The sequence below is a fragment of the Lycorma delicatula genome, chromosome 2 (assembly GCF_047948215.1).
Source record: "Lycorma delicatula isolate Av1 chromosome 2, ASM4794821v1, whole genome shotgun sequence".
Lineage (NCBI taxonomy): Eukaryota > Metazoa > Arthropoda > Insecta > Hemiptera > Fulgoridae > Lycorma > Lycorma delicatula.
In genome coordinates this window covers 67,326,928-67,353,836 of record NC_134456.1, presented here as the reverse complement: position 1 = coordinate 67,353,836, position 26,909 = coordinate 67,326,928, and the positions used below count along the sequence as shown (strand labels likewise).

Here is a 26,909-nt window from a genome sequence, read left to right as displayed (position 1 = left end):
TAAATTATTTAAATCGTCTCCATTCAGTCAAATTATTATTTAAAAATTATACTAATTTTCAAGATAAATTTTTAAGTATAATATTTAAGCCTGTATTAATAATAAAAAAAATTCAGATTTTATGAAGCAAGTTAATCTTTGTTTTACAAAATTTAATGAATCATTTCTAAAGACAAACAATAACATATTTAAAAAAAAATTGTTTCTGAATTTTCATTTTGCCTCACGAGGCAATTTCACTAACTCACATGACATAAAGAGTTTTGTTAATGTTACTTTACCATATTTCGGGATTGACATTTCCTGATTGGATTTTTTTATTGATATTTTATGCGGTATAGTTTTCGATTGCGTTAATCACAACTTAAATGTAGTTAGTTGTTACGTATAAAGGAGTCTTGAATAACGCAGCTTATATTCTACACCCATGCTAAAATCGATATCAAGGAGTAAAATTTGATGGTCATCAACATTAATGTAAATGGAAGCTCAAAACCCATAACAATCTTTTATTTTACATAATTATTTCCTACAAATTGCTACACATTTTTTTTTTTTAATATGTACGTTGCATTCTGTTCAACTAGTGAACAATAAGTAACCCCTCCCCACGGGCCTAATGAGATGAGAGTGATATGTATAACAGGTAAATGAGGTGCACTCTTGTACATGTACAAGCCTGTTGTACATGTACAAATGTTCGGCCTGTAACTCAGGCCGAACATTCCTGAGACGTGTGATTAATGAACCTCAACCACCAAAGTACATCGGTATTTACTGTCTATTATTCAAATCGGTATAAAAGCCCTAACTTTACTAGGATTTGAACCCTAGAACTTTTGATTTCGAAGGTACTGATTAGATTTAAAAAAAAATCCTAGTTTTGGAATGCCAATTTTTCTAATTAGGTTTAGTCCAAAAGCCTTACCATAAAACTTAACAAAACCCCTTTAAATGGCTTCTACACAATAAATTTACTGTAAATAAAGTTATAAGCAGCTCAATTTAATTATATTTATAAGTCTAGGAGCAGATGAGCAATTCTCAAGAAGTAAAATTCCCAGAAAAGATAGGTAAAAGACCTTACACGGGTTTTAAGTAAAAAACGTCATAATAACACTATACAAATATTGCCTTATATATAGTGTATCCCTTAGATACTCATCTATATTTAAAAAAAGAACAGAGTAATTTAAATGAAATATAAAATAGAGATTTTTTTTTACTTCTGTTGAAGAAAAATTTTGTAGTAATAGATAAATTACTGCTAAAAATTTATTGTTGATTTTGTTATATCAATATTTATAGTAAATCTATTCCATCAAGCAAAAGCGTAAATAAAATGGATGCGGTTTTAGCATTTTAATATTTTATTAAAACAGTTACTCTGCATATACAGTTCCATTTATTTTTATGAAAATAATAATTTAACTAGAATATTTTTTCTAAGTCACTTATGAAATTAAAATATTTATAAAAACCTGACATATAAAATTTATTTACAAACAAAAATTATTAGAACGAAGTTGGCTTGGTTGTTTGGGCTTAATAAATTAAATATTTGGTAATCTGTAATTTTTAAGTATTAAAAAAATAGTTACAAAATAATATTCTTTCTTGAAAGGTTCCTACAATATATAGATGAAAAAAAGGTTTCTTTGCAAGTTTTTAATATCGCAATGCAATGGAAAATGCATTGCAATATATCGCAACGCAATGGGAAAATAAATCGGAATTTTTTCCAATTACAAGACAATAATCAAGATTTCACTGAATTTTCTTCTTATTTTATTAAATTAAATAAATTGTAAATAACAGCAACAAATTATTTTTAATTTATTTATAATAATTTAATAATAATCATTCAGGGTGATATTAAGTATGAAAATGGCTTCATATTTCAAACTCTAGGATATCTGGAGGTAGAAACAGTTGCGGTATTTTATAGCATGTTTGAAATATTTTTCCGCCATCTTGCATCCACCACATTGATTCTTGACTCTTCTTCTTCGCTAAACCCGTTTCTCGATAAGTGCCTTCCGATTTAGTTATAGGTAATTAAAGTAGAAAAACGGAGAAATCGTGGTAGTAATAAAACAAGGTAAAATGCCCCAAGGTAACTTTTCTATTTCGTATTACCTTCAGAATTACATCCAATCACAAACTTTAAATAGACAATGTTAGAATTAAGAGCCTAAACACTAATAATAAAAATAATAACTTAACAATAATGGATAAGATTTATAATAATAATAATAATAATAATTCACCATTACTTATAATCTGCAACACTACTATAGATTAAAGGGCTACTTCAACTGTTTAATTTTGATTTTAATTGAAAGTTATCAAACTGTTTTAATTATCTCACTGTTTCATTTAAAATGTTAATTATTTTGATCCAAATAGTTGTATACAATAAAGTCTAGAAACATTACATCCAAAACTAATGTTACAAATGCTTCTCCTCTACATCTTGTTATTGCGATAACCTTAAGTAATATCCGTTTATAATTTGTTCTCGTGTTTGGGAGTATGCCTGCAGATTTGCCTTTTCAAGTTTTAAATATTTAAAGGTTTTTATTTTGTGTAAACTATGTTTTATGTAACCTCAAAAATAGTAATCTTGAGATGACAGATCTGGAGAACTGGTGGCCCATTCTATGGCTCCTTTACAACCGAACCAGTGATCTGAAAATATTTAGTTTAAAATTTTCCTTAGATAATAGTAAGGTGGCGTCCTATCTTGCTGAAACCTTTTACTTTTTTGGAGTCTACTAATTTTTTTTTTAATCTTTTATTTTACTCTTTTAATTTTGTAATTTCGTCGAAGCTGAAGTATGGCTAAAAAAGAGACTGCACTTAAGAAAAATTAGGTTATCTTAAAACAAAACAAATTCGGTTTTTGTCCATTTCTTCTTTCGTTTGTCTAATACAGTTAAACAATGGAATAGACCTCCGCTACCAACTCATTCATTTAAAAAAAATCATCAAAATCGGAGCTTCTCATCAAAAATTATGCCCGGATAAACATAAATTGGTGAAATTTTAATTACTGCAATTGATGAATCTCAGGTAGCCGCTGCACACGACAGAAAATAATCAAGTAATTCCAACTGACGTTGACAGTTTCGGTGATTTTTAAATGCAGTAAAATTAGCCAAGAGCTCGCGAGTAATGTAGCATCGTATCTGTGAATGACGGTTTCCTAAATACAGCTAACGATATAGTCAATAAATTCAAATGGCCAGCTCTTAGGAGAGACCAGTTAGAAGAAAACGAGTTGCGTGATGCTATTTTAATCCAATTTGCTGACAAAACCATAGGTAGTCGTGTGAAAAATGCAGATGGCTATGATTTTACCCGTCAGTGCAACTTTTCAAGCCACTGAAGAAAATAGGATTCCATTAACTCCAAAAAAATTAACGGAACCTTTAATTTCTTTAAGTTGAATTGTGAGAGTACAAAAGTTTCAAGGTATTACACACAATAAAGATAAAAACGTTTTTGCAAAAAGCCAAGCGTATGTTGCTGTAAGTCGAGAAAGAGCTTAGAGGGCACAGTGTTGTGTGATTTGGAGCCTAAAAAAGAATTAAATAAACCAAATGATAACAAAGCTCTTGGAACAGATTTCGAACCTGCCTATTGCTGAATTTCCCAAAAAATGGTTCTGAACAGTTTTTGATGAAACACATGGAATCACCAGAGAAAGATTCCATTTCAAAAATGAAACCTTCAAATACATTTATTCATAATGAAATTATGCTTGAACTTCGCTGTAATATAAACATAAATTCCTACCTTCTTCTGATATCTGTTAAAAAAAAATTGTACCCTACTAAATAGAAACAGGGTACATTGCTTTAATAATGTGCTGTTTTTCAGAAAATACAGAAATACTAATTTTTATTGCTCGTTGAAGTTATTCACCTTAGCCTTTCTTATCCGATTCAGTTGAACTTAATTTTAAGCGCAAATTTTGGGGGGGTCTATATTCAGTTTATTACGTTATTTACTTTTTACTGAGATATGTGGTAAAGAGATACTTACAAAGATATGTGGTAAAATAGGTGTTAAACACGTTCTGGACAGCGATGAAGATTAATTTATAATCTTTAGCCAAAATTCACAATATTCTAATTTAGTAAATTTGATTTTTTCAAATTTTCTTCGAAGATAATTCTATCAATATTTTGTTTCGTTTTTAGTTAGGTACGCAGAAATGATATCCATTATGAAATGGTTTCGTATCCGTAAGAATTCAGAATAGTCTTCTTTAAAACATTGTTCAAAGGTTTTCAGCAAGCGCTAGGCAATGGCGATTTATATTAAATATTGGGAATATCTTTCATTCCAGTTTGTTGAACTGTCAAAAAATTTTCTAAACTTACGAAGGAAAGCAGGTTTTCGTTCAAAACATTATTATTCATCACTTAACATTGTTTGACAAGCCTTTATTTTGTCATTAAAAATCGATTTGTTGTTTCACCTTGCAAATTTAAATTCAATTTACTGAGGCGACTGACAATATCTATTAAATAGGGTAGTGTTGTGATCTACAGCTCAACACTGAATGATCAATTGAACATACAGTTCAAAATCAGTATCCATTAGTAACACCTATACCGCTGAATGTAGCTCGTGCTTAGAAATTCTCATTCAGAGATCCACCTCAACTCTGTGCAGCGGTAAATGTTTGTGTTGACTGCCCAGTTTAGTACACGGATTCGAAAATAAATGAGAGATTAAAGCCCGAGTATTTGATAAAATTGATCTCCTTGACAGTCTTCTAGAGAACATTTTTAGATTGCTCATGCATTCGTTTTACTCCTAAAGTTCCTATTTTTCGGACTCGGTTCAACTTAAAAAAAATTAAGTTTTTAATTACCATCAAATTCACCACATACGCTAGAAATTTGAGGCGAGAATATGGAAAGGACTTTTGGTAACGTATAATAAATGTCGTGTCTGACCAAGATTTAAACCTGGGAACTTGGATGAAAGGATGACTAAATTATTTATACTATTATTAAAAAAAGAATTCATGTATAAAGGGTATTTTTATGTACAAACCAAGATAAATCGAGTATTAATTTTTATTTTAGTTCTAGGAAATGGTTAGGTATTCTTTAATCCGTGTAACTAATAAAAAATAGAAATGCGACAGAAACTTATAAAAATAATTAATCTCTGAATTCCAAGTAGTAAAATAACTTGAAGAATAACAGAAGATGGTGTACGTGTTTTGAAAAATGTTTTTTTCAGAATAAGCGTGTTTACATCATTTTAGATACTTTAAAACTAAAGCAATGGCATATGAAGTTCTGAGAAACCTAACATTTATCATAAAAGGCAGTCAAATTGATTTTCTCAAATAGTTTTATCTTTGGTACGCAATTTCGCGACGGATAATGATCGCAGACAATTTTTTTAAAATGAAAAATTACCTACAGAACGTTATTCATGACTAAAAATAACGTATTAATATTACAAATATTGTAACCTTTCTTGAATTTAAGAGCAAAGATATGTGGACACTGTAAACTACTGGTTACAGTGAAATGGAGATACGTGTCGCAGTGCCGTTTTGACTACGTAGTTGTCAAGTGAGTATTTCGATAACTGCATAATTTTTAACGACCTCCACAGTCCCTCCCGATTTTTCCCTACCTGATTTTAATTTCTGGAGAGATCTGAAAACGTAACTATTTTTACGAACCACACTCTAGATGAATTGAAGGAAAATATAGAAGATTTTTCTACAACAACTTTAAGAATTGCTGCAACAACTATAAGGAAAGTTGAATTGAACAAATGAAGAAACGTTTGCATAACATTTGAACATTTATTATCACTTATGCGGAAAGAAAATATATAGAGTGCTTAGTTTTCTGTTGTATAATTAAATTACGCTTTCATTAAATAAATACAATTTTTTTTAGACGTGGGTCGAGTGTTTTTATGAAAAAAAAGGTAGAAAAATGTAAAATATTGGGCTTCTAATTGTGTTTTAATAGAAATTTGGAAAAAATTATATAAACAAGGGTAAAGTTTTTTTAACAGTGCTTAAATAGTAACTAACGAACAGATATTTCAAAATTACTGTTATTGGTATTTCAGAAACAGTGTATATGTGTAATTTAAAGTTTTGCTGTTTTACTGTAATAGGCTTAAATAAGTTCAATCTAGCCTGTTTTTCATATACGTAAAACTACAACACTTTAGCTCAATCAATACTAGAAAAATAAGAAAAACCGTTTAACATTAAAAACGTTTAGCACACACCGAGGAGCTCTATTATATAAAATTTAGTAGGATTTAAACAAGAACCTAGGAGGATACGAAGGACTGAAAAGACACAATAATAATATAAATCAGATATCTATATAAATTATACAAAGATTAAGGTAATTTTAGTAAAATAAAATAAAAAAACAATGGGAGAACCATAATGATAGTGTGGGACGTGTTTAAACTCGGTTAGGAGGAGGGAAAACCTTCAATCACTCTGAAAACAATATGATTTATATGTAAAAGAAATTTTATTTTTAATTGCTATGGTTTCGATATAAACTTATTTAAATGGTAGTGCTATTTTATTTATGGAACTGCGAAATGAAGTTCGGATTTGAATTTTTAAGTAGGGTGTGGTATAAGATTAGTTTTTGTTGGATTTCTACTTGTTAAGATTTTATGGGAGTTAATTCGCTTATTTTTGCGAAGCAACCTGGGTAACCTACCGTCTATCACTTTGTTATGGATCAGCTGCTTGCTGCTTCAATTAACAACAGCAATACGACGTTTGTGATAAATAAATCGCATAACAGGAAGCAGGGAAAACTAATGAGGAGACAACTTATGACAATAAACAGGGACCCGAGAAAAACACCGCGTCGCAGGCTTATTAGGGATGACATTGTCGGAAATATCAATTATATCTTGGGAAATGAGGGGAATGTAATACAACGGATTCTCAAACAGACAATGTTCTGTGACAAACTGAACCAACCCTGCGCGCACCGAGGGTGTCACAAACTGTTGTTAGTAATGACTTGGCTCTTGCTAATGAATACCTTCCTATGGAAGAGACTGAGGAACAATCTAATCAGCGAGAGTTTATTAAAATCCTACCAATAGCGTTGTGTGGTATTGCAGACATTTTAAAACTATATGAATTGATAGAAACAGTCGTAACTAAATCAAAATTCAGTGAGAGACTAATTAATAACAACTGAAAGTGATCTCGAAGGACGTGAGGCTTATACAAAACTTTATTCAACTAGTCAGGAAGTGCAGTCTTACACAGTACAACTTTACTAGGAAAGTAGAAAGAGCGTTTAAGGTTGTGCTAATCGAAAGTAAAAGTTACAGAGTACGAATCATTGTCAACACCCACCATGGAAATACTAACCAACCGTTTCCTAAATTTTTTTATTAATCTAGAAACACAAGATAACGACAAAGAGTTATTTCTCTAAACTTTAATACCATATGCAGCGTACAATTTACGGAATACAGGTGATCTCCAGAGATCGAACAATGTATGAGATGTCAGCAGTATGACATAGAAAAAATAAATGTATGTGACCGTACCACTGTGTGAAATGTATGGGCAGGCACAGAACCACGGATTGTCAGAAAAAGGATAGGAACACTTCACCTAGAAGTGCGCTCTGAAGTCAAATCCTCTCGCTAACTACTAACTGTATAAGGGTTGTAAAGTATATAAGGAGATTTTGGAACGGAAGGAAAGAAGGAGAAGAAATTATATATCAACGTTCACCCTTCCTAGGTTACTCCCACAGGTTACGACACAAATGCTTTGAGCTAGATAATAGTAACTTCCCCTAGCCGAATCAGAGAGCATCTAGGAAACCAGGTTATCTACCTGATAATAATTTAGCAATCCCCCCGATCACTTTCCGAGTTAGTGGTGAGTTGGAACAGTAACAATTCTAGCTTTGAAGATTTGATATAAGTTTCAGAATCTAACGTTAAACACTGAGTTTTTGGTGCAACAAACTGTAAACTTATAGGTCTTCTAATGAAAGTGGTTACTAAGCTCTGCTACAGCGAGAAATCTAAGAATTGCGACATGGAACGTAATTGTCATTATACACTAACAAGAGAGATTCGAGGCATTTATCTTAAGCAGACAGCTGGATTTTATCCTTGCTAGACGCATTTTATGGAGCGGAACTACTTACATGTTTGGGGTTATATTCCAAACTACCAAACCATTTGAGGGTTAGTGTATTCGACTTATCATCCGGATGGAAGGTTGCATGTTGTAGTGCGGTCATAATCAGGAATAGGATAAGGCATATTCAGCTACTCACTTTCAACACCAACCAAGTACAAACAACCATGATTGTAATTTACGATTTTCTTGGGTCCTAAGACTTTCAGCGTTTTACTGTCCCTCTCATCACGTGATCACTGGTGACAATTATATCTATAGTTTCGTTTGTAAATATATATGAAACCGATTTTAAATGAAGTACAGTAATAAAAAAAAATTAGTAAATCTTTTGTTATAACATAAAATAAATATCTTTTGGGTTAAATTAACAAAACTGACTTTTTTCTAATGATTAATATTAAATTAACTAAGTACAATTATATAATTTTAGCACTCAAGTGAATTTTGACTACTAGACTTCACAAAAATTTAATAAATTTGAAAAAAACAAATTATTTATTACTTATTTCTTCTTATGAAAATGACAGCTTATAACTAAAAAAAACGAAGGCACTTATCGAGAAACGGTTTTCGTCGTCAATTTTCTCGTAAATTTTTTACAATTTAACACTTTTCCACCTGCTTATTTTAAAAAAAAATTATTTAATATGGTTGATCCATGATGGCAGAAAAGATTTCAAACACACCATAAAATAGTAATTTTGTAATTATGAAGATGCACACTTGTTTCTACCTCCTAGTATCTCTCAATTTTTAAATAGGAAGCCGTTTCCATATTTTAATATTTCCCTTTATAAAAGTGTTCAATAAAATCTAATTTCATTGAAAATAAACTCTAATAGATTACAAAAAAAAAAAAACGTAAAAAATATCGTGCTGATGACAAAATATATTATCAATTTCTTTTTCTTATAGTACACTATTCTATTTACACACTATATTATTGAATTACACGCATCATAATATATTAGTTGTTAATATTCATTATTACAGTACGTAAAGTGTAAAATTAAATCTGTCTTTGAAGCCAGGTATCTGAATGGTGAGAGGTTAAAAATCTGTATAGCTCATTTTACAGCTTTTTTTTAATCAATTAATGTCCAATATCCCTTTATAAAAACGATCAGGCCCGTCATCTTTACATCTGCTAATAAAGAAAAATACTTCATATATACACCATTTATATAACTTGACTTTGAAATATTTACCTGTTCATACAAGACGAAATAATTTCCCTCCCAAGACATATCACATTTATTTTTGTAGAATGGCAACAAAGTTTCACTCCTGTTTTGCAAAGGATTTGAAAGTAGGAGAACTATTGTTTTTAATTTTATTTCCTTTATGATTGTTACTTTCCTTAATGTATTCCTAAAAACATTATTATTCCCCTATTAATGAAGTAAAGAAAATCGGAAAATTTGTAGTTTTCCCCCAAAACATTGTGTGAAATATTGGAAAAAAGTGGAGCCTCATTTATGTTTTTAGAAGAGATAGGAATTTCATGAAGAACCGTAGTTGCAAAGTAATACCATAGAGATCTTTTTTCATTCAGCTGTTACATTCAGCAAATTAAAATATTTATTACAGCTGTATTTAATTATAATTAAATAGTGACAAACCATAGGATAATTTGGGAATAATTTTCATAATACTTATAAATACTTATAAAATGAATAAAATTAATGGTTAATAACCTGCAATTTATTTAAAATTATTTTACAAATTTTGTTCTTCATTTCATTCCGTTATGACATCCGTAAATATTTTAATATACTTTATGTACTCGTAATTTTTTATGAGTTTGATACAAATGTTTAAATTTTTTAATTAAAAACAAACAAAAAACTTGTTTATGAGTTTTTATTAATTTTTCTTTAAAATATTTTTCAATACTAAAATTACTAATAAAAAATTAATAAAAAAGACACATTACAATGTAACACTAAGAACGTTGGAAATACTATTGCTTAGACTACATTACACGAAACGTGTTCTGCTTTCGGGCTCATTTTAGTTCTTCAGGGCTGTCCTTAATTTTTTCAACCGCATAGACAATTAATTCCTCACGAGAATGTATTTTTGTTTTGTATACAATATTTTTCATCCATCTCCAGACGAAAAAATCTAAAGGTATTAGATCAGACGGAAATCTTGGTGGCTAGGAATGTGGACCTCCACGATAGATCCATTTCTCAGGAAAGTGATGATTTCAGTGAGTGGTAATGGCAAGGAGAAGGGTGAAAGCGCGCCACCGTGCTAGAAATATACTTTGTCCCTAAGCGCTGAAGTAATATTTTCAAACAGCTACGGCGTTTCTTCTTGAAGGAAATGCAAATAGACCTCAGCATTTAAGCGGTCAGGTGATATTAATGGACCAAACAGCTGATTGTGAAGAAGGCCGAGCCGTACATTGACGCTAAATCGGTGTTGAAAATTGCCTACCACCATATCAGGAGGATTTATTTCTGCCCAAGTATGCTCATTGCGAAAGTCATTGACGTCATCTCGAGTGAAATTTGCCTTGCCTCGTCGGTAAACAAAACTTACTCGTAGAGTTGTTGATTCCTCCAGTTACAAAACTCTGAGCGAAGCGGACCGCTTTGATTGTTAAAAGGAATTAATATTGACGCTTCCTGACAATATATCCTGACGTTTCCTGACTTTTTTTAAAAATCATTCGGTAATAGTTTTTACCCCTTTATCGAATTTTGGTTTATCCAATAGCTTATTGAGATCACGTGCCTAATACTCAAGTTACCCAGCAAATTATATGTTTGTAGTCTTAACAGCATGTGTTTGTAGTTCCCAAAATGACGAAAAACTCAGGGGATCGATTTCTTTTCTGATATTCAGCAAAATAGGAAAAATAAAAAGTTGTAGTAGTATACATTTTTTATTAAAATAAAAGTTTAATTTTATAATAATTAAGATGTAATAATTTTATTAACAATAATCAATTAGTCATGTATTAACTTGCAATCATTTAAGATGATATGGCACACTGACAGTTTTACAATTATTATACACGAATTTACCAGATTGTCTGTCACAAATTATGATAATTTCTTTAAAGATTTTCTTATTGTTACTATTAAATCAGTATGTTACAAAAATTAATCCTAATTAAAAATTACCCTTTGTTTACGTGAAAAAATTCCATAATAAAACAGCTGAATTAAAGTAATTTCACAGAAATAAACTGGTTATTTTTATAGAAAAAAAAAAGATAGAGAAACAATAAAATAAATTATGATACTGCGAGGAAAGAATGAGCATAAGATTGGGGTATTGCATAAGATAAGAATAACAGAGTAAGGTCCTTACGAGGGGAAGGTCAGGATAGTTGTACAGAGGACACTCTCTCCAGTAGCCCCGCCCTCATCCTAGTCGCGTCTCTCTTCCAGTACCAGCTCGCAGAGAAGCAGTTTTAATCCAGTCGTGGTCACGGATCGTCCAACAGTCATGAACTACCTGCAGCAGTTGCATATTCAGGTAACCTCAACCTTCACCCTGACGCACGCGAAACTGTAACACTTATATTTTATCCTTTTAATCACGATTATTTATTTTAAAATTCGCTATTTTTCTATTCTGTTACTTTACACATCACGATAATTCCATTATCCAGTACTTTTTTTTTGTATTTACATGTCTTTTACGAGTCAGTGTGAATACATAATTTAATTTAAAAAATATATGTGTGATGTACATTTACGATTAATTTCATCCCATGAAATTAAAAAATTGTTTTTTTGTTTTTTTTAAATTTTTTATGTGCATGGTAGATTAATAAAAATGTTAATTATTAATAAATTAGAATGTTGTATCCTATAATTTGTTGCAAAATTTTACTTTGTAAGTGCAAGTAATAGTTTCAATGTATATAAATCTTAATTCGTTACACTTAAAAAGAAGATAAACGTAAACATTTACATTTAAGCTACTGTAAGAGTAATAATACATGGATAATTTTTGGTAGGTTATAACAGAATTATCCTATAGTTACAAGTGGTTGCAAATCGAATTTTTCTCCTCGTTATTTTTTCATTTGAAAAAGACTTATTGGTATTTATTTGATTTAAACAAGTGCGAGTGAAAAGTCATTAAATTATAGAGCAAAGTCCTAGCATAAAATTTCAATTAATTTTGAAGTGTCCCAAAAAAAATCTGGTTCCTAGACAAATTCCAAAAAAATTGAAATTTGCCCACTTGTTTCCTACATGTTTCAGGACCTTAGTACAGGATCTTAGTGACAATAATATAATATGTATAAAAAGCTTAAAAATGACTTATTAGAAAAATTAGTATTTAAAAATTTAAGAAACATTATTTTATTTATTTTTTTTATGTTAATTAAAAGTTTTCCTTTCAAAAGAAAGAATTGACTTGAAAAAAGGTAACGTATAGAAATAAAAATTTTAAATATAAAGTTGAAGAGATTAAGTTTAGAAATTATTTGAAGAATTCTAATTTTACTATTTTTTTAAATGTGTAAAATTTTATGTGCCTTTATGTACGTAGATTACTTTTTGATGAACATAAATTTTTAATTTAAGTCACTAAAAACCAATTTAACATAAAAACGAAAACATTAATTTATTGTAATAATTAATAATAATAATAATAACAGGTTTTTTCTGCAAGAATTATTTTTTATAAAATTTTAATAACAACATTAAAGAACATTTCCAAATAACAGCGATATTATTACGGGAACATTATTTCCCTCAAAAAAATAAATAGGTAAAACAAATAAAAAATTATTATATTCGAAACGAAAAAATATTAATAGATACTCAGAAATAAAAGAATATTTTAAAATAACGTACTAAAATACTTTACAACTAAATAACTCAAATAATAATTTTAGTGTTTAAGACAATACCGCAATTAAATGTGCTAATAATTTAACTGTTATTTTATTATAGGTTAATTTATTTTCAGACAATTTTAATGAAATATATTCGTGTTTGATTACAATTAAAATGGATAATAGACTCTTTTTGAAATCGAATACGTACAAAAAATTCTATATGTTTGCACTGTAAATATTAATCGAAAAAAAAACAAATGATTTTTAATTTACTGAATTTCATCGTTCAAAGATTTTCAGTTAAAAACCAAACGACTTATATGAAAATGAAATATTAGTACAATACAAATATTTATATTTATTATTGAATGTATCTATAAATATTTATTTATTTATAAATATAATTAATATTAATTAAATAAAATATATTTCTAATTATGCTCGTATATAATAAACAAAATTCATGAATAATTAATATATATATTCAATATTTTATTAAATTAACTTTAATTACATTCTCTTTTTTTAACAGTTTTATCAATATTATTATAAAATAATATCGGTCTTTGTTTTAAATAAACTTTCCATTCTACAATATTCATAAATCTGTAACTTTAATTTACATTTGATTTCATCTTTTTGCTAAAGGTGAAATCAAATAAAAATGAAACTGACTTTATTGTGAATATTATAATAGATTAAATGAAACAACAGCATTAAGTTAATTTATTAAGTTGTATTATTAGTAACCAAAGAGAACACTAAAATCGAGGTTACCATAAAAAAATAGATCTACCTACAGTACAAGCACCAATAGGTAGGTCTATGATAGGGCTGGTTGGCCAACCAGTACGATGTAAATGTAATTTTTGTAGTTGTGGATAAAAAATAGACAACTAACTTTAAGATATTAATTATGGCTATTGCAAACGTAAACAACTATGTATCATGCATGTAGAAAACGTGCACAGAAAGGCTCACGAGCAAAAAAATTATATATTGTCCCGCCCCCCAAAAAAAAGAAAAATAAATTTGAAAAATAATTTTTTTTTTATTTAGATGTCATTAATTGTAGAATAATAAATATATTTTTGCACAAAAATCCTATTTTTTTGTGACACTACCGATGATAGAAGCCTAAAATTTAATTAATTAAATATTTTACTTTTTACTTGTTAAAAGAATCTTTCAAGAAAAATTGAAAAAAAGGGATAATTGGTAGTGTTTTAATCAGTCCTTTAAAAAACCTTTTTTTTGTAAATATTTTGTAAATAAACAATTTTTAAGTAAAATGGACAATAATCTACACCTAGAAATTAATTATTACGATTAAGGTGTTTAAGAAAAGCCTTAACTCCTTTGATTTTTCCAAATGCTTTATAAATAATAAAAATAATATTAAAATTAGTACCTAACACAGCCTAAGTTAAAATAATTACGTTAATGATTTAGAGGAAATGTATTAGAATCCATGTAACATTATACGTTTTTTTTTAAATTTATCAGTAAAACAAATGAAAATAATGTCTTACAAGAGAGCACAAACGTTTCATAATTACATCCCTCAAAAAAAAAAAAAAAAATCGGGAGATTTAAGAAACTTAATTCAAAGTAAAAACAATTTAGTTAAAAATCTAGGAAACTTTTATTGAGAAAATATATAAAACATCGACCAAACATAACCAAACTTCATATTCCATTTAGTTGTTATTTTACACAGAGGCTTGAAAATTGTGAAATGTTTTGTTATTAGATTATATTATTTCTAGTTTACAAACAAATTTCCAACATTACATTTGTCCTTAAGGGAAATTAATTTGTGTTTGTTTACCTTGTACGAGTATGAAAATACACTGTTCATTGTTCATTTATTTGACTAAATTGGAATCATCTAATGAGTTGCCTATGATTTTGACTCGACTGCTTTTGAAGTCTATTTGTCAAGAGCAATCAAATCATAAGAGTGTTATTAATAAAAAGATTATTAAAAAATGTTTTTGATTAATGTTTTATACTTCAAAATTTAAATGAAACAAAACTCACTGACTTTATAATTGAGAATTTGAAAATAGAATTTTAATTTATCCCATCAATAAGTTTAGCATTTTATAAATAATTCCACAAACCAATTAAAACGATTATTACTTATACTTCTGTTGATGATGAACAATGAACGTTTTAGTATTTCAGGTTTATATAGCATCTTACATAGCATTGTTTTTTAAATAAGGATGTAATATTGAAAAATAAACATATTCACTGGTAAATAATATTTCAGTCATATTCAGTTTGACGTCATAGAAACTCTAATTGAAGGGCTAACTTTAATGTAATTTTCATAATAAAGGTACAGTATGCGCGATCGTTTATATTAAGATTGATTGACTTTTGTGTCTCAGTTTTAAATTATGTAAAGTACAAATATAAAAATATTTAGATTTTTTTTTTCTTTTATGAATAACAATTTAGTGTGTAACTGAAGCTACAGGTTTTCAAAACCAAAGAATTTAAAATAAAAGCTTATTTAGCTTAAAATAGTGGATATTTTTGTCATCTTTTAATGTAGGTTAACAACAAAACGACGCACTAACTACATAAATACGTATATGTACTGTATAATGATAAACTGTTCTTAAAAGTGCTGTGTTACTGAACTGGATGTCTCACTATCCTTACAACAAAAGAACTACAGTTGTTGACACCTACTCCATACCGTTAACTTAGTTTTACGCTTTTTTAACTCGAGTGAACTATTGTAGTCAACGAACTTGTTACATAGGTATTATCTGAGGTACATTTATCTAGTTGTCGTAGTCTATCTGAAACAATCTTTCAAATGACGTCACACTCAATACGATGAATACAAGACTCTGTAAGTCATAAATCTTGAGTATAATATTAAAAATTATAAAATATGGATGCAAATTAAATATTAAATCAATTTTTAATCGTAAGTAAGTTTAATACCTATTTAAATTGGTAAAAAAAAAAAAAAAAACAATTATAAAAGGAAAAGGTTCTGGTTTGACTCATCTATTCTCCAGTAATTCCAAAGCAGCCACATCGATTCCCACTCTACAGATATAAATCAGGCCACGAAAATCATAATTAGTAAATAAATATTTAAGAAAGTAATGAATATAGTAGATGGTTGAAACCATTTTTGCAAAACTGAAAAACCATAACTTCATGATAACCTATGAAATGGGATAATAATAAAATGCGTTTGAAAAGTGGTTTTTATGTATAAATACTAATAATACAAAACGCTTAAACATATTATACATAAAGTGACACTTTAAAATGTACAGACAATTTATTATAAATAATTATAAAATACTAATTTATATAATTCTGAGAATTATCTAATAAATCACGGAATACGAAGTCAATGAAAATACCAATTTAAAATAAATATAAAATCAAACATTGAACATTTTTTCAAAAGAAATAGGAAGAAATTATTACCAAACAACGCAGATGCAGAACACATTTTATGTATTGATTAATTTCAGAAAGTAGGATTTCAATGTATATTTAAGACTATAAATTCCTTAAATTCTATTTCCAGGGTATACTTTACAACTCTGTACTATAAATGGTACTGCAACAGCGGATTAAGAAAGATAAAATAAAAATTTACTAACATTATAACTTATTTATCCGTTTTCGACAAAAGCCTATTTTTAACAGTACAGGTTTGTGGTTCTATTTTGAAAAAATATTACATTTATATATAATTTTTTATGTTTCGGTTTTTAATTTTTCCAATCCTTATACATTTATTTATCAGATTTGCCCCTTTCCTTATTTAAAGAATGTAATTATATGCTAAGTATTTTTTTTTCTAAAATTTACATTTTAAAAAATGTATAATTTGTCAAAATAATGTTTTCTACAACTCATTAAAAATGTTAAGATATTTTTAATTTTTTCATTCGCTTTGATTAACTGCATTGCATATACCAAATTTTAACGTTTTTAAACATAAGAAATTAGCTTTTATGGAATCAATACCGAATAGAGAATAGAGGAACCAGCAAAAATATTTTGTATAGCACAATTATCTTTGATTGATTCTCAAATAACAGATAACGTATGGGATTATGTTATTTAAAATTGTCAGTTCTAAATTTATCTTAATCATTCTCATCTTGTAGGATTACTGTTTTGAATAAAAATGGAATTGTAGACAATACCGCATCTTAATTAGAGTAATACATAAAGTGTATCAATACATACGTTTCGAATAAAATTCGAAGATCTAAAGTGTTTTTTAGTTTTACTTCATCCACTGCCATTTCAAGAAATTTATAGTTAACGGTTAAAATTTATTCTTATAAGATTTCTTACTTTATTTTTGTTCTTTCTTATGCAAATAATAATTTTTTATCATTTTTATCTCTTGGAAAAAAAATTCAAAGTTTAAACTCAATTATGAAAGTGTTTTTTCTAAAACTTTGAACAAAACTATGCTATTGTGTTACATTATCATAGATAAAAAAATTTCTCAATAAATATGACTTTCCAAATGATATCAATACGGATAATGTAGCAGCAGTTAAACGGGATTAGCATTATGAAACTAATGTTAGCATTCTTTGCAAATAAATGTTCACAAGTAAAAATATTATAACAAATTTAAATTCCATATCGAGAACAAACTTATGGAAACATAATTAAACATAAAATGTGCTTTATATCGATGAAAATAAATAAACAGTAAAAGAACAATTATCAAAACAGTATACAAGTGTGCAATTCTGTGAACTTTTTCCTTATGATAAAATTAGTCTAAATAACTAGCAAATTTTCCAAACAGAAATGTTTTCAAACCAATAAAAATAATTGACAATTAGTATCAAAATCTCAATTTTATGATCTTAAAAAAATAACTAAATAAATAAACTAAAAAAATGACACAAATTAAAAAATGGTATTTTAATGTTTAAGATACATTTCAAATAATTATTGAAAATTGTACTGATTTTATTTATTATTGACATTAAAAAGATTTGGTAAAAATAATTGCAACTAATTATATAACTTAATTATTTATGTACATGTGTCTATAAATGTGTTTAAAAGTATAGAAGGCATAGATTACACAATAACATGTTATCTCTTGAAAATTAGAAAAAATATATTCTACAGTGAATTTTTTCAACATATAAATTGAAAAAGTAAGTTGATATTAGGAAGTAAAAACCTTGTGATATTTTAACGGGTAAGGAATCAGTTAAATAATTTATAAATTTGACAAATACTAATTTTGGATCTATTTACTTTAACTTAGGGTCATAGGCGAAGAGTCCTTCATAGTTATGAAAATTCTGTGTATATGCTCGTATGTATGTATGTATATATATATATATATGTTTTTATGTATGAACAATAGTATAAAATCAGTATTCAACAATTTAAAATTATATTATATTCATTATTCAATTATATCTTATATTATGTATAAAACGTTATATAATATTTACACGAATATTCATTAAGTTTTAATTATTAAACCATGAGGCTATTTTTATTTATGACGTTTTTTGCAATACCACTTTTGAATTAAATCTCTAAAGAATATCCAGTGATGAGATAAAATTTATTTTAAAATACCTATTCATATTAACTGTCAAATTTAATATTTTTTTAAAATGATTAATTACTTTTGTCAATATTCTCATTAATGAAAAAAATTTACTCCCAGCGTGAAATAAAAACTAAATAAATACGCGTATAAATAAAATTGAAAATTTTTAAATTAATTACTTGAAAAATAAGATTAAGAAAACATCATATTTGCAATTATTCTATTAACAACAGTGAAGACTTCTTCAGATTAGAGAATCAAGTTACATTCGGTAAAAACTAATAAGTCGCATAATTTCATTCTATTGAAATCACTATCTTGAGCATAGTTTTTATATACTATAACGTCACATGAAATTATTATTATTATTCATTATATTTATTTCAGTTACCTTTATTCATCTATCTTTTTTTCATTCTTGAAAATTTAATTTTTTTTTAATGCAAGTAATAGCCTATTTATGAAATAGGTTGTTTATTATTTTTTTTTAAGTCAAGTTCTATATTCATATTTATTTACAATTTTATATAAAAGTAACTGTAAATAAAATTAGTTGTTAAATTATATACAGTACGTTTTATAGGTCTATAAGTACTTTTCATCCATTATTTTGAAAGGGGAACACTTAAATTGAAATATTTCTACGAAACACTTTTTAAGAAATTTTAATTTCTTAATGAGTGTTTCTATATATTTGAAACATATTTTTTCGAATCAGAATCAATGGTATCTACCACAAGCTACTTTGTTTTTGTTTTTTTGTTATTTACAATAAAATATACTTATTATTAATTCGTCATACAGTAAGTTGTACTGTATGTATTTAATTAATTTTTTATCTTTTTGTAAATCCGCACGGGAATGTACTTAAAAAGTTTTTCATCAAGTATATACAGAGTGATTCAGGAAGTAAGGGGAATAATATTTAAATTGATTCTAGAGCTTAAAATAAGGAAAACAGTTATACAAACATATGTCCAAAAATGCTTTTGTTACGGCTAGAAAAGAATTTAGCCCGGATTTCTGTTCCCTCAGGTGAAATGATATCATACTGACATTTTTAAGACGTTATATAAAGTAGTAAACATTTGATGGTTTCTTATGTTTTTTAACTTGTAAAAAGGAATAAAATAGATCCCAAAACTGTATCTTTTGTAATTTTTATGATATTCAAAGTAAGACAGAAAGCTCAGTGACGAAAAACACGTTTTTTTAGGTTTGATGTACAATATCTTTGTTAAATGAGTAGTAAGTACGTAAATTTTATTATCAATACTTGTAGAGAATTTAATTCTGAGATAATTGATGCAATAAGGTTTATGAAAAACTCAACGTTTATTATTAAAAACAAAACAGAAAAAAGTAACAAAAAAATGTTACGAATTTGTAAAAATTAAATACAGTTGTTTTCAGTAAAATAATTTAGAGCGTTGAAAAATTAAAATACTTATAATTTACTTTGAAAAAAGTACTCACTATGGTTTATACTGTATTAATTTACAATAATAGAAAATTCCACCATTGTCATCGATACAATTTTCTATTCGTTTCTTTGCATTTTCTGTCGCCAATGAAATGTTTTTGCGTTCTTTAATGATGGCAGCAGCATTAAGGATTTGATCAATCGGTTCATCACGTGTGTCCATTTTTTGCTGGTGTACCTCGCATTTTATCTATCACCATAAACAGTAATGTAAGAGAATACAGTACTAAAATTGACCACCTATATCACCTATAGTAATATAGGTGGTCAATTTACCCTCACTCTTCGTCCAATCCATTTACCAGTAAATTTTATACCTAAGAACTGTCTTTCTTTGTTTGTGTCACGTGTTGGTTCTTCATCAAGTTGATAGTACATTTCATTTTTTTTTTCACCAGTGAGAAATTATCAAACACTGGAAGAAATTCACTGTTTAAAAACTGTAAACAATTTCTCTGTTGTTATAGTATGAAAGGGCTTATTGACTGGTTGTCGATCATGCCGCACCAAACGTTCACCGATAAACGTTGCTGCAAATTTAACTGAACTATAGCATGAGGGTATTATTCAGAACACCGACGTGAATTCCGTGCGTTGGTTATGTCATTATGGGTAAAAGTAGCTTCTTCCGAAAATAGTATGAACGGAATTAAGTTCTAATTATTGTTAACTGGGAGACAAAACTGCAGTTGCTTGGCATGGTTACCAAGCTGGAGGTGTTGAACTTTCTGAACATGATAAGGACAGTCCATGAGCACGGAACGTCCTTCATAATGTAATTTGTTGAATGTTGATTCATGTAGAAATTCTTGTAAGTGCTCGTTGTGGGCCTAAGTTGTACAACCTGAAGAATGTTCTCCCTTTCATTACCTTGTACCGGTTGACATTCAAATAAAACATGCAGGTAGTCTACCATTCTCACAAAGATTATTAAACATTTTAGAAAATACTCTATGGTTTGGAACTACGCGTGCAGGATATCTACTTCGGTAATTCTTCCATCGCAGTTGGAGCACTCTCATCACAAAAGCCGTACATAAAAATCATATCAACATATTCTGCATGAGTAAAGGAATGCGACAATTTCAAAAACAAAAAAAAAAACAAAATGAAATTTCACTTTTTAAAATTCAGATTAAATTGTAAAAATGCAGGTAAAGTTTAGAGTACAACAAACAAAAAATCATTACATAATTTTATTTTCAAAAATAATTAAACAAATTAAATTTATGTCAAAAAAACTAAACTGCCTTACGTTTATTATTAACAAGAAACCACAATTCTAGGACAAAAATGACTAATATTCTAATTAATTTCGAAGCTTATTGTTAGTGTTGTCAACCTAAGTTTTCAAAGGTCTACATTTTTTGTACTAAAGTCTGTTATTATTAATTTTTACAAATTCATAATATTTCTCTGTTTTGGTTTAATAGATAAAATTGATTCGTTTTTCATTGATTTTATTACATAATTTTTCTCAGAATTAAATAGTCTATAATTTTTTATGATAAATTTTACGAATTTACCACTCGTTTAACAAAGCAATTATATTCAAACCTAAAAAACAGACATGTTTAACGTCATTGAATTTTCTATTTTACGTTGAATATCATGAAAACTCACAAAATTAATTTTTGAAACCTGTTTTATTTGATTATTCATATCAAAGAACATAAGAAACATCAAGTTTAATGCTTTATATAAACTCCTTAAAAGGTTCAGAACCTCATTTCACCGGTGGAACAGAAATCCGGAGAAAATGTTTTTCTAGCCATAACTCGATAAAAAAGTGTTTTCAGACATTTGTTTGTATGAAATTTATCTCTGTTTTAAGGTCTAGAATTAACTGTAAAATTTTTCCCTTTTCTCCTAAATTACTCTGTATATTTACAAACACACACTCGCACAATGATTTATTAACCATATTCATGAATAATTTTTAACACCACAGTACAATATTGAAAAGAATAAATTTTATATACTGCATATATATATATATATATATATATAAGTGTATATGTGAACTTTTTTAATAAAAGTAAAGTGATCGTTATGGAGTTGAAAAGGCTTTTAAACGATTATTTTTGCAATGTTTGAGGTTATTTCTACAGATTTTTTTCTCTTTTCATGCTCAAATGTACGATCAAGTGTTCTTCAATATTAACTTATGTAGAAAATTACTTTAAGTTTTCTGATCTCTCAAAGGGTTTTAATCATATTAAATTAATTTCTATAGAGGTAATTTAATGAAAAAAATAAAATCCGATTATAACAAAATTTTGTTGAAATAAAAATTTGTAATAATGAAATGATGTAAAATGTAATTTTTAGATATATAAAAAAAAACATATATTTTTTTTGAGCAATTTATCTTTAAACTCGGTCACCAAAAGGATTGCGATCATAGAATTATAATTTTAAATATAAGTAACGTCAGGAGACCATCTAAAGATAGCCCTGCTTAAAAAAATATTAACAATATGCTAATGACACAACTACTATAAAATTACTATAAAAAATAATACAACATTTAACAAAGATAACAAGTAATAAAGTCACAAAACATTAAATTCATCCGAGTAAAGTCACAAATAATAAAGGAAGATACAAAACAAACAAACAATAGACATAATAAAATCAATAGACAGAAAATAATAGACAACGAATTCTCAGCAGAGAATCAGACAGCCGACTCAGAGTCAACCATCAGCATCAACATACGTCAAATTCCAATATAGATTCTTAAATTTCAAACTATCTTTAACATAATCACAGCTGTATCATCCCATAGGTTATCGATGATCATCGATGCCCTGAAAGATCAGTGAAATCCAGTGCTAGACCTACAATACTCATCTTTTTCCTTACCATTGTTAAGTATATTCATCGTTCCTATCGAACCATGAGACCCTGATACCACCCTGACAACCTTTTTTGCAACCCGTTGGATAATTTCAACGTTACTATTACAAGTAGTTCCGCATATTGGTGTAACATACCTACATATTGGTTTCAGGAAAACTTTGTAAACTAATAGTTTATTCGTCAAGGGCAAATAAGATTGTCTACCGAGGAGCGAGTACATTCGTGCAATTTTATCATTCATTTGTCTCCTCTCTGACGCGATCCTTCTAGATCAATCGACGACCTAGATATAACTCAAGCTACTGTATCGTGTTTGCGGTCAGGTATGAGAATATTGTCCAGCTGAACCGGAGCTCAACTACTCCTGCTATGGTGAATGTCACGTGAGTCGATTTGGCAGGGTTGATTTTCATCCTCCATCTATGGAGCCATTCCTTAATAAGGTAGAGTGCAGCTTTCAGATTGCCCGAGGCAAGTTCGGGTTACAATCTACTACTAAAATCCCCGTATCATCCGTGAAGGACGCAACCGTGGGATTTTCTCTACCAGAAAGGTCTGCAGTTCATATAAAATTTAGAATCGCACCTAAAACGGAACCCTGCGGAATTCCTGATGGATTGTCTATGTAGACAGACAATGCCTGACTCTATTTGAATTGAGAACATCACCCGTCTAGGTAAATACGTAACCCAAAATAGACCGGTGTAGGTAGGCTTGACTTCAGTTTGAAAAGGAGACCGGGTAGTTAAATTTGTTGAATTCTTGTTGAACGTATAGGAAGGCTGTCGTACCGTTTTCATTTATTTGTAGGCACTCAATGATCCCACTAACAATTATTTGGGCCTGCTCGATGTGTGAATGGCCGCCTCTGAAGCCAAATTGGTGATCAGGAATAACGTTATCCTTCTCTGAGTTTGGCGATAATCTTTGAAGAATAGCCTTTGAAAGACCTTACAAAGAATAGGAAGCAAGCTTACCTGTTTTTTGAAGACACATCATCTGCAGCATTTTGGCTTTAAAACCAAACTAACCACCGATACCTCTCAATCCGAGGGAATCATGTTGTCCGAATTACGACATTGAACAGGTGGGTTATATAAAGCAATCCTGAAGACGGTAACATAAAACAACATTTTACCAGTCACCAAAATCAAATCTCTGGGGCCTTCCTCGCGCACTTTGATCTACCAATCTCTCGCGATACATCCGCAGCCTTAACGAGTCTCAACGGGAAGCATAGTTATCCAGGAAGTCAAAGTTCTCTTCATCAATATCTTCCGAATCGTGTGGCTTGAAGACACTGCATAGATACGCGGCAAAAAAATCCGCCTTTTGGCTATCGCTGCAAGCTATAGTCGTACGCACGCACACCGAGACACATATATACAAATGTATACATGTAAATTATTAGTTCCTCGTGATTAATGTATTTAAATATTATATAAATTTTACCTTATTGCAATAGTGTTTGTGGTTTTAAGGAAAAAAGGACTTAAAGAAAAGAAATAATAATATCAGAACATAATTAGAAAAAGTATTAATTATGAAAAAAAGATTCGTAATATAAATACTGATCAACAAGTTTGAAGGCTGATTAAGGAGTCTGTAATTGATAGAGAAATGGATCACTAAAAGCCCTGTTATGGTGGCCTTTCGTAAAATATTCTGTTATAATTAAACATCTCTGAATTTATCCGGGGATAAAAACTGTCATTAAAAAAAAAAACGAATTCCTTTTACTTTCATAGATAAAGCATAAGCTCGTAATTATAATTTCTTCTTTTCATTTTTCTTTCTTTCCAATAATTTTTCATTCTAAGTGCATTTGATTTCTTTCTTTGTTAAATCCATTTTAAAGTCGAATTTGATGTTTTCTTTTCAAACTGAGCGTCCTCTATCGCTTTTTTCATACCTCTATAATTAGTATTATTTTCTGCATCTTGAATTTCCTTTTCCATGTCTTCTTTAATATCTTTAAACAAGTTTGTTTTCTTTTAATGTGTAACTTTTAAAGAGTCTACTTACTAGATTCTTCCTTAATCTATTCTTTCATTTAATTTGATTATAGAATATTAACCTTCTCTTCTTGAATGTTGTTGAAATTTACTCAAAATTTTTTGTATACATCTTATTGTCTCTTAATTTACATTTTCAATTTACTTTAATTGGTGATAAAACTTTCATTTCTTTCTTTTAATAATTTCCAATGCCAATTGCTTTTTTCGAGGTAAACATACCATTGGGTACAATGCTTTTAGTTTAAATTCAGTTTCAAATGTCTTTTTTTGGCACTGAAGGATTGCTTTTTTAATATTAAATTCAATCATTTTATTATTATAATTTTCTTAATTTTAGAATTTGTTTTCCTAATTTTTTTAACTAAAATGCTTAAAAATTAATACTGGGATTTTGCAGAATATAATTAAAATAGTCACCAACGATTTTGTTTTATTTTAAAAATAGTTAAAACAAATCGTTATTTTTAAACATACATTTAAAAATAATTTATTAAAAAATGGGTTGTTTTTTAGCCACATAACGTATTCTTAATTTTAATATATCCTTTATTTTGTCCAGTTCTTCTTTTTTCTGTAATGGAAGCGCTTCCATTACAGAAGAGTCTGCTTCTGCTTTCATACAGAATATTTATTCTGTAATTTGTATTACAGTATTTTTACGTAAGCTGGGTCTGCTGCTCAACGACATTTCTATGTCAAATATCGGATCCGTCATCATCATTACTTTTAGAACAATATTAATTAGTGTGTAAATGGGAGTATTTAAAAAAAAAATTTACTCCATTACGCATACAAATTCTTCATTTAGAAATTTTATGAAATCTCATCACAAGGAACAAAAGATCAAAAAAATGTGTTAAACTTTTTTTTTACAGTTAATTTAACAAATAATTTACAAAATAATTAACTCTAAGAAAATAGACGACTGTATTGACCATATTTCTAAAAAAAAAATCTTATTATCAATCAAAAATAAATAATATCTCATACTGTATTATGATAAAACTGCTCAAAAATTGTATACCAAAACGAAATTAAAAACTAACTTATTCAAAAAACGGTGATAATAAGTACGCTGGACAGATGTTTCGCGCTAAATTATGGTGTTCTTGTATTGCTAGTTGGTGACCGAACCGTAACTGGGTCCCTATAGTAACGACTTGCTCATCGACCAATAGTAAATAGCATCCCTTCCACCGTCGCTCCAGTACGTTCAGTCACGTAATACCATGCCCACCTTCTTACGTTATATAAATTATAGAGGAAGTAACGAGTAGTACAATTTCATTGCTAGAAGATAATTTCAATTTTAAAATTAATAGAATCATTTCAGATCATGAAACATGAGAGAAAGGAACTAACGTTGAGTTAAATAGAAAAAAAAACATGAAGTTGTATCATTTTATTATTTAAACAATATAATTACAAAGTACGGAAAATGGGTATGTAGCAAGATATGTTTTACGGTTAAACAAAATCCAGCATACAAACTGCTATTTAGAAAATTGAATGAACATTTCTGCCTCTTCGCAACTGTGATATATGTTGCCTGTAGATTAACTTGGCTTTAATTATAATCGGTATATCTGAGAAGTCCTGTGAACTTTTGATTTGATGTAGTTTATATTGTAGTTTCAGATAATAGAATTAAAAATCTTTCTTGGCGAAAAGATTAACAAATTTAATCACAACAGAAAAATAAATAATACAACTTTTGTTATCAATGTATTACAGAGTGGAAAATGTAAAAATTTGGCGATTTTGTATTAAAACTACAACAATACTTTTTTGTCGAACTACAGAGACTATCAGAAAAAAAACGTGCAGTTGCTATTCATGTACTCTGGATAGTTGGGAAAATATACAAAAAATTAAAAATATGTGAATAAATTTAAAACTGTACGAAAAATCTCTGTAATAATCTGTCGTAA

At 28.4% G+C, this 26,909-nt stretch overlaps 1 protein-coding gene across 1 annotated transcript in view; it reads left to right on the top strand.

The window, feature by feature from the left end:
• The first annotated feature begins 11,581 nt into the window (after window positions 1-11,581).
• The window catches only part of LOC142318887 (uncharacterized), a 159,575-nt gene continuing 144,247 nt past the window's right edge, over window positions 11,582-26,909 (top strand). The window contains exon 1 of the mRNA XM_075355509.1: window positions 11,582-11,698. Within this exon, the coding sequence (XP_075211624.1) occupies window positions 11,669-11,698 (30 nt within the window). The 5' untranslated portion in view covers window positions 11,582-11,668. The remainder of the gene's footprint in view (window positions 11,699-26,909) is intronic.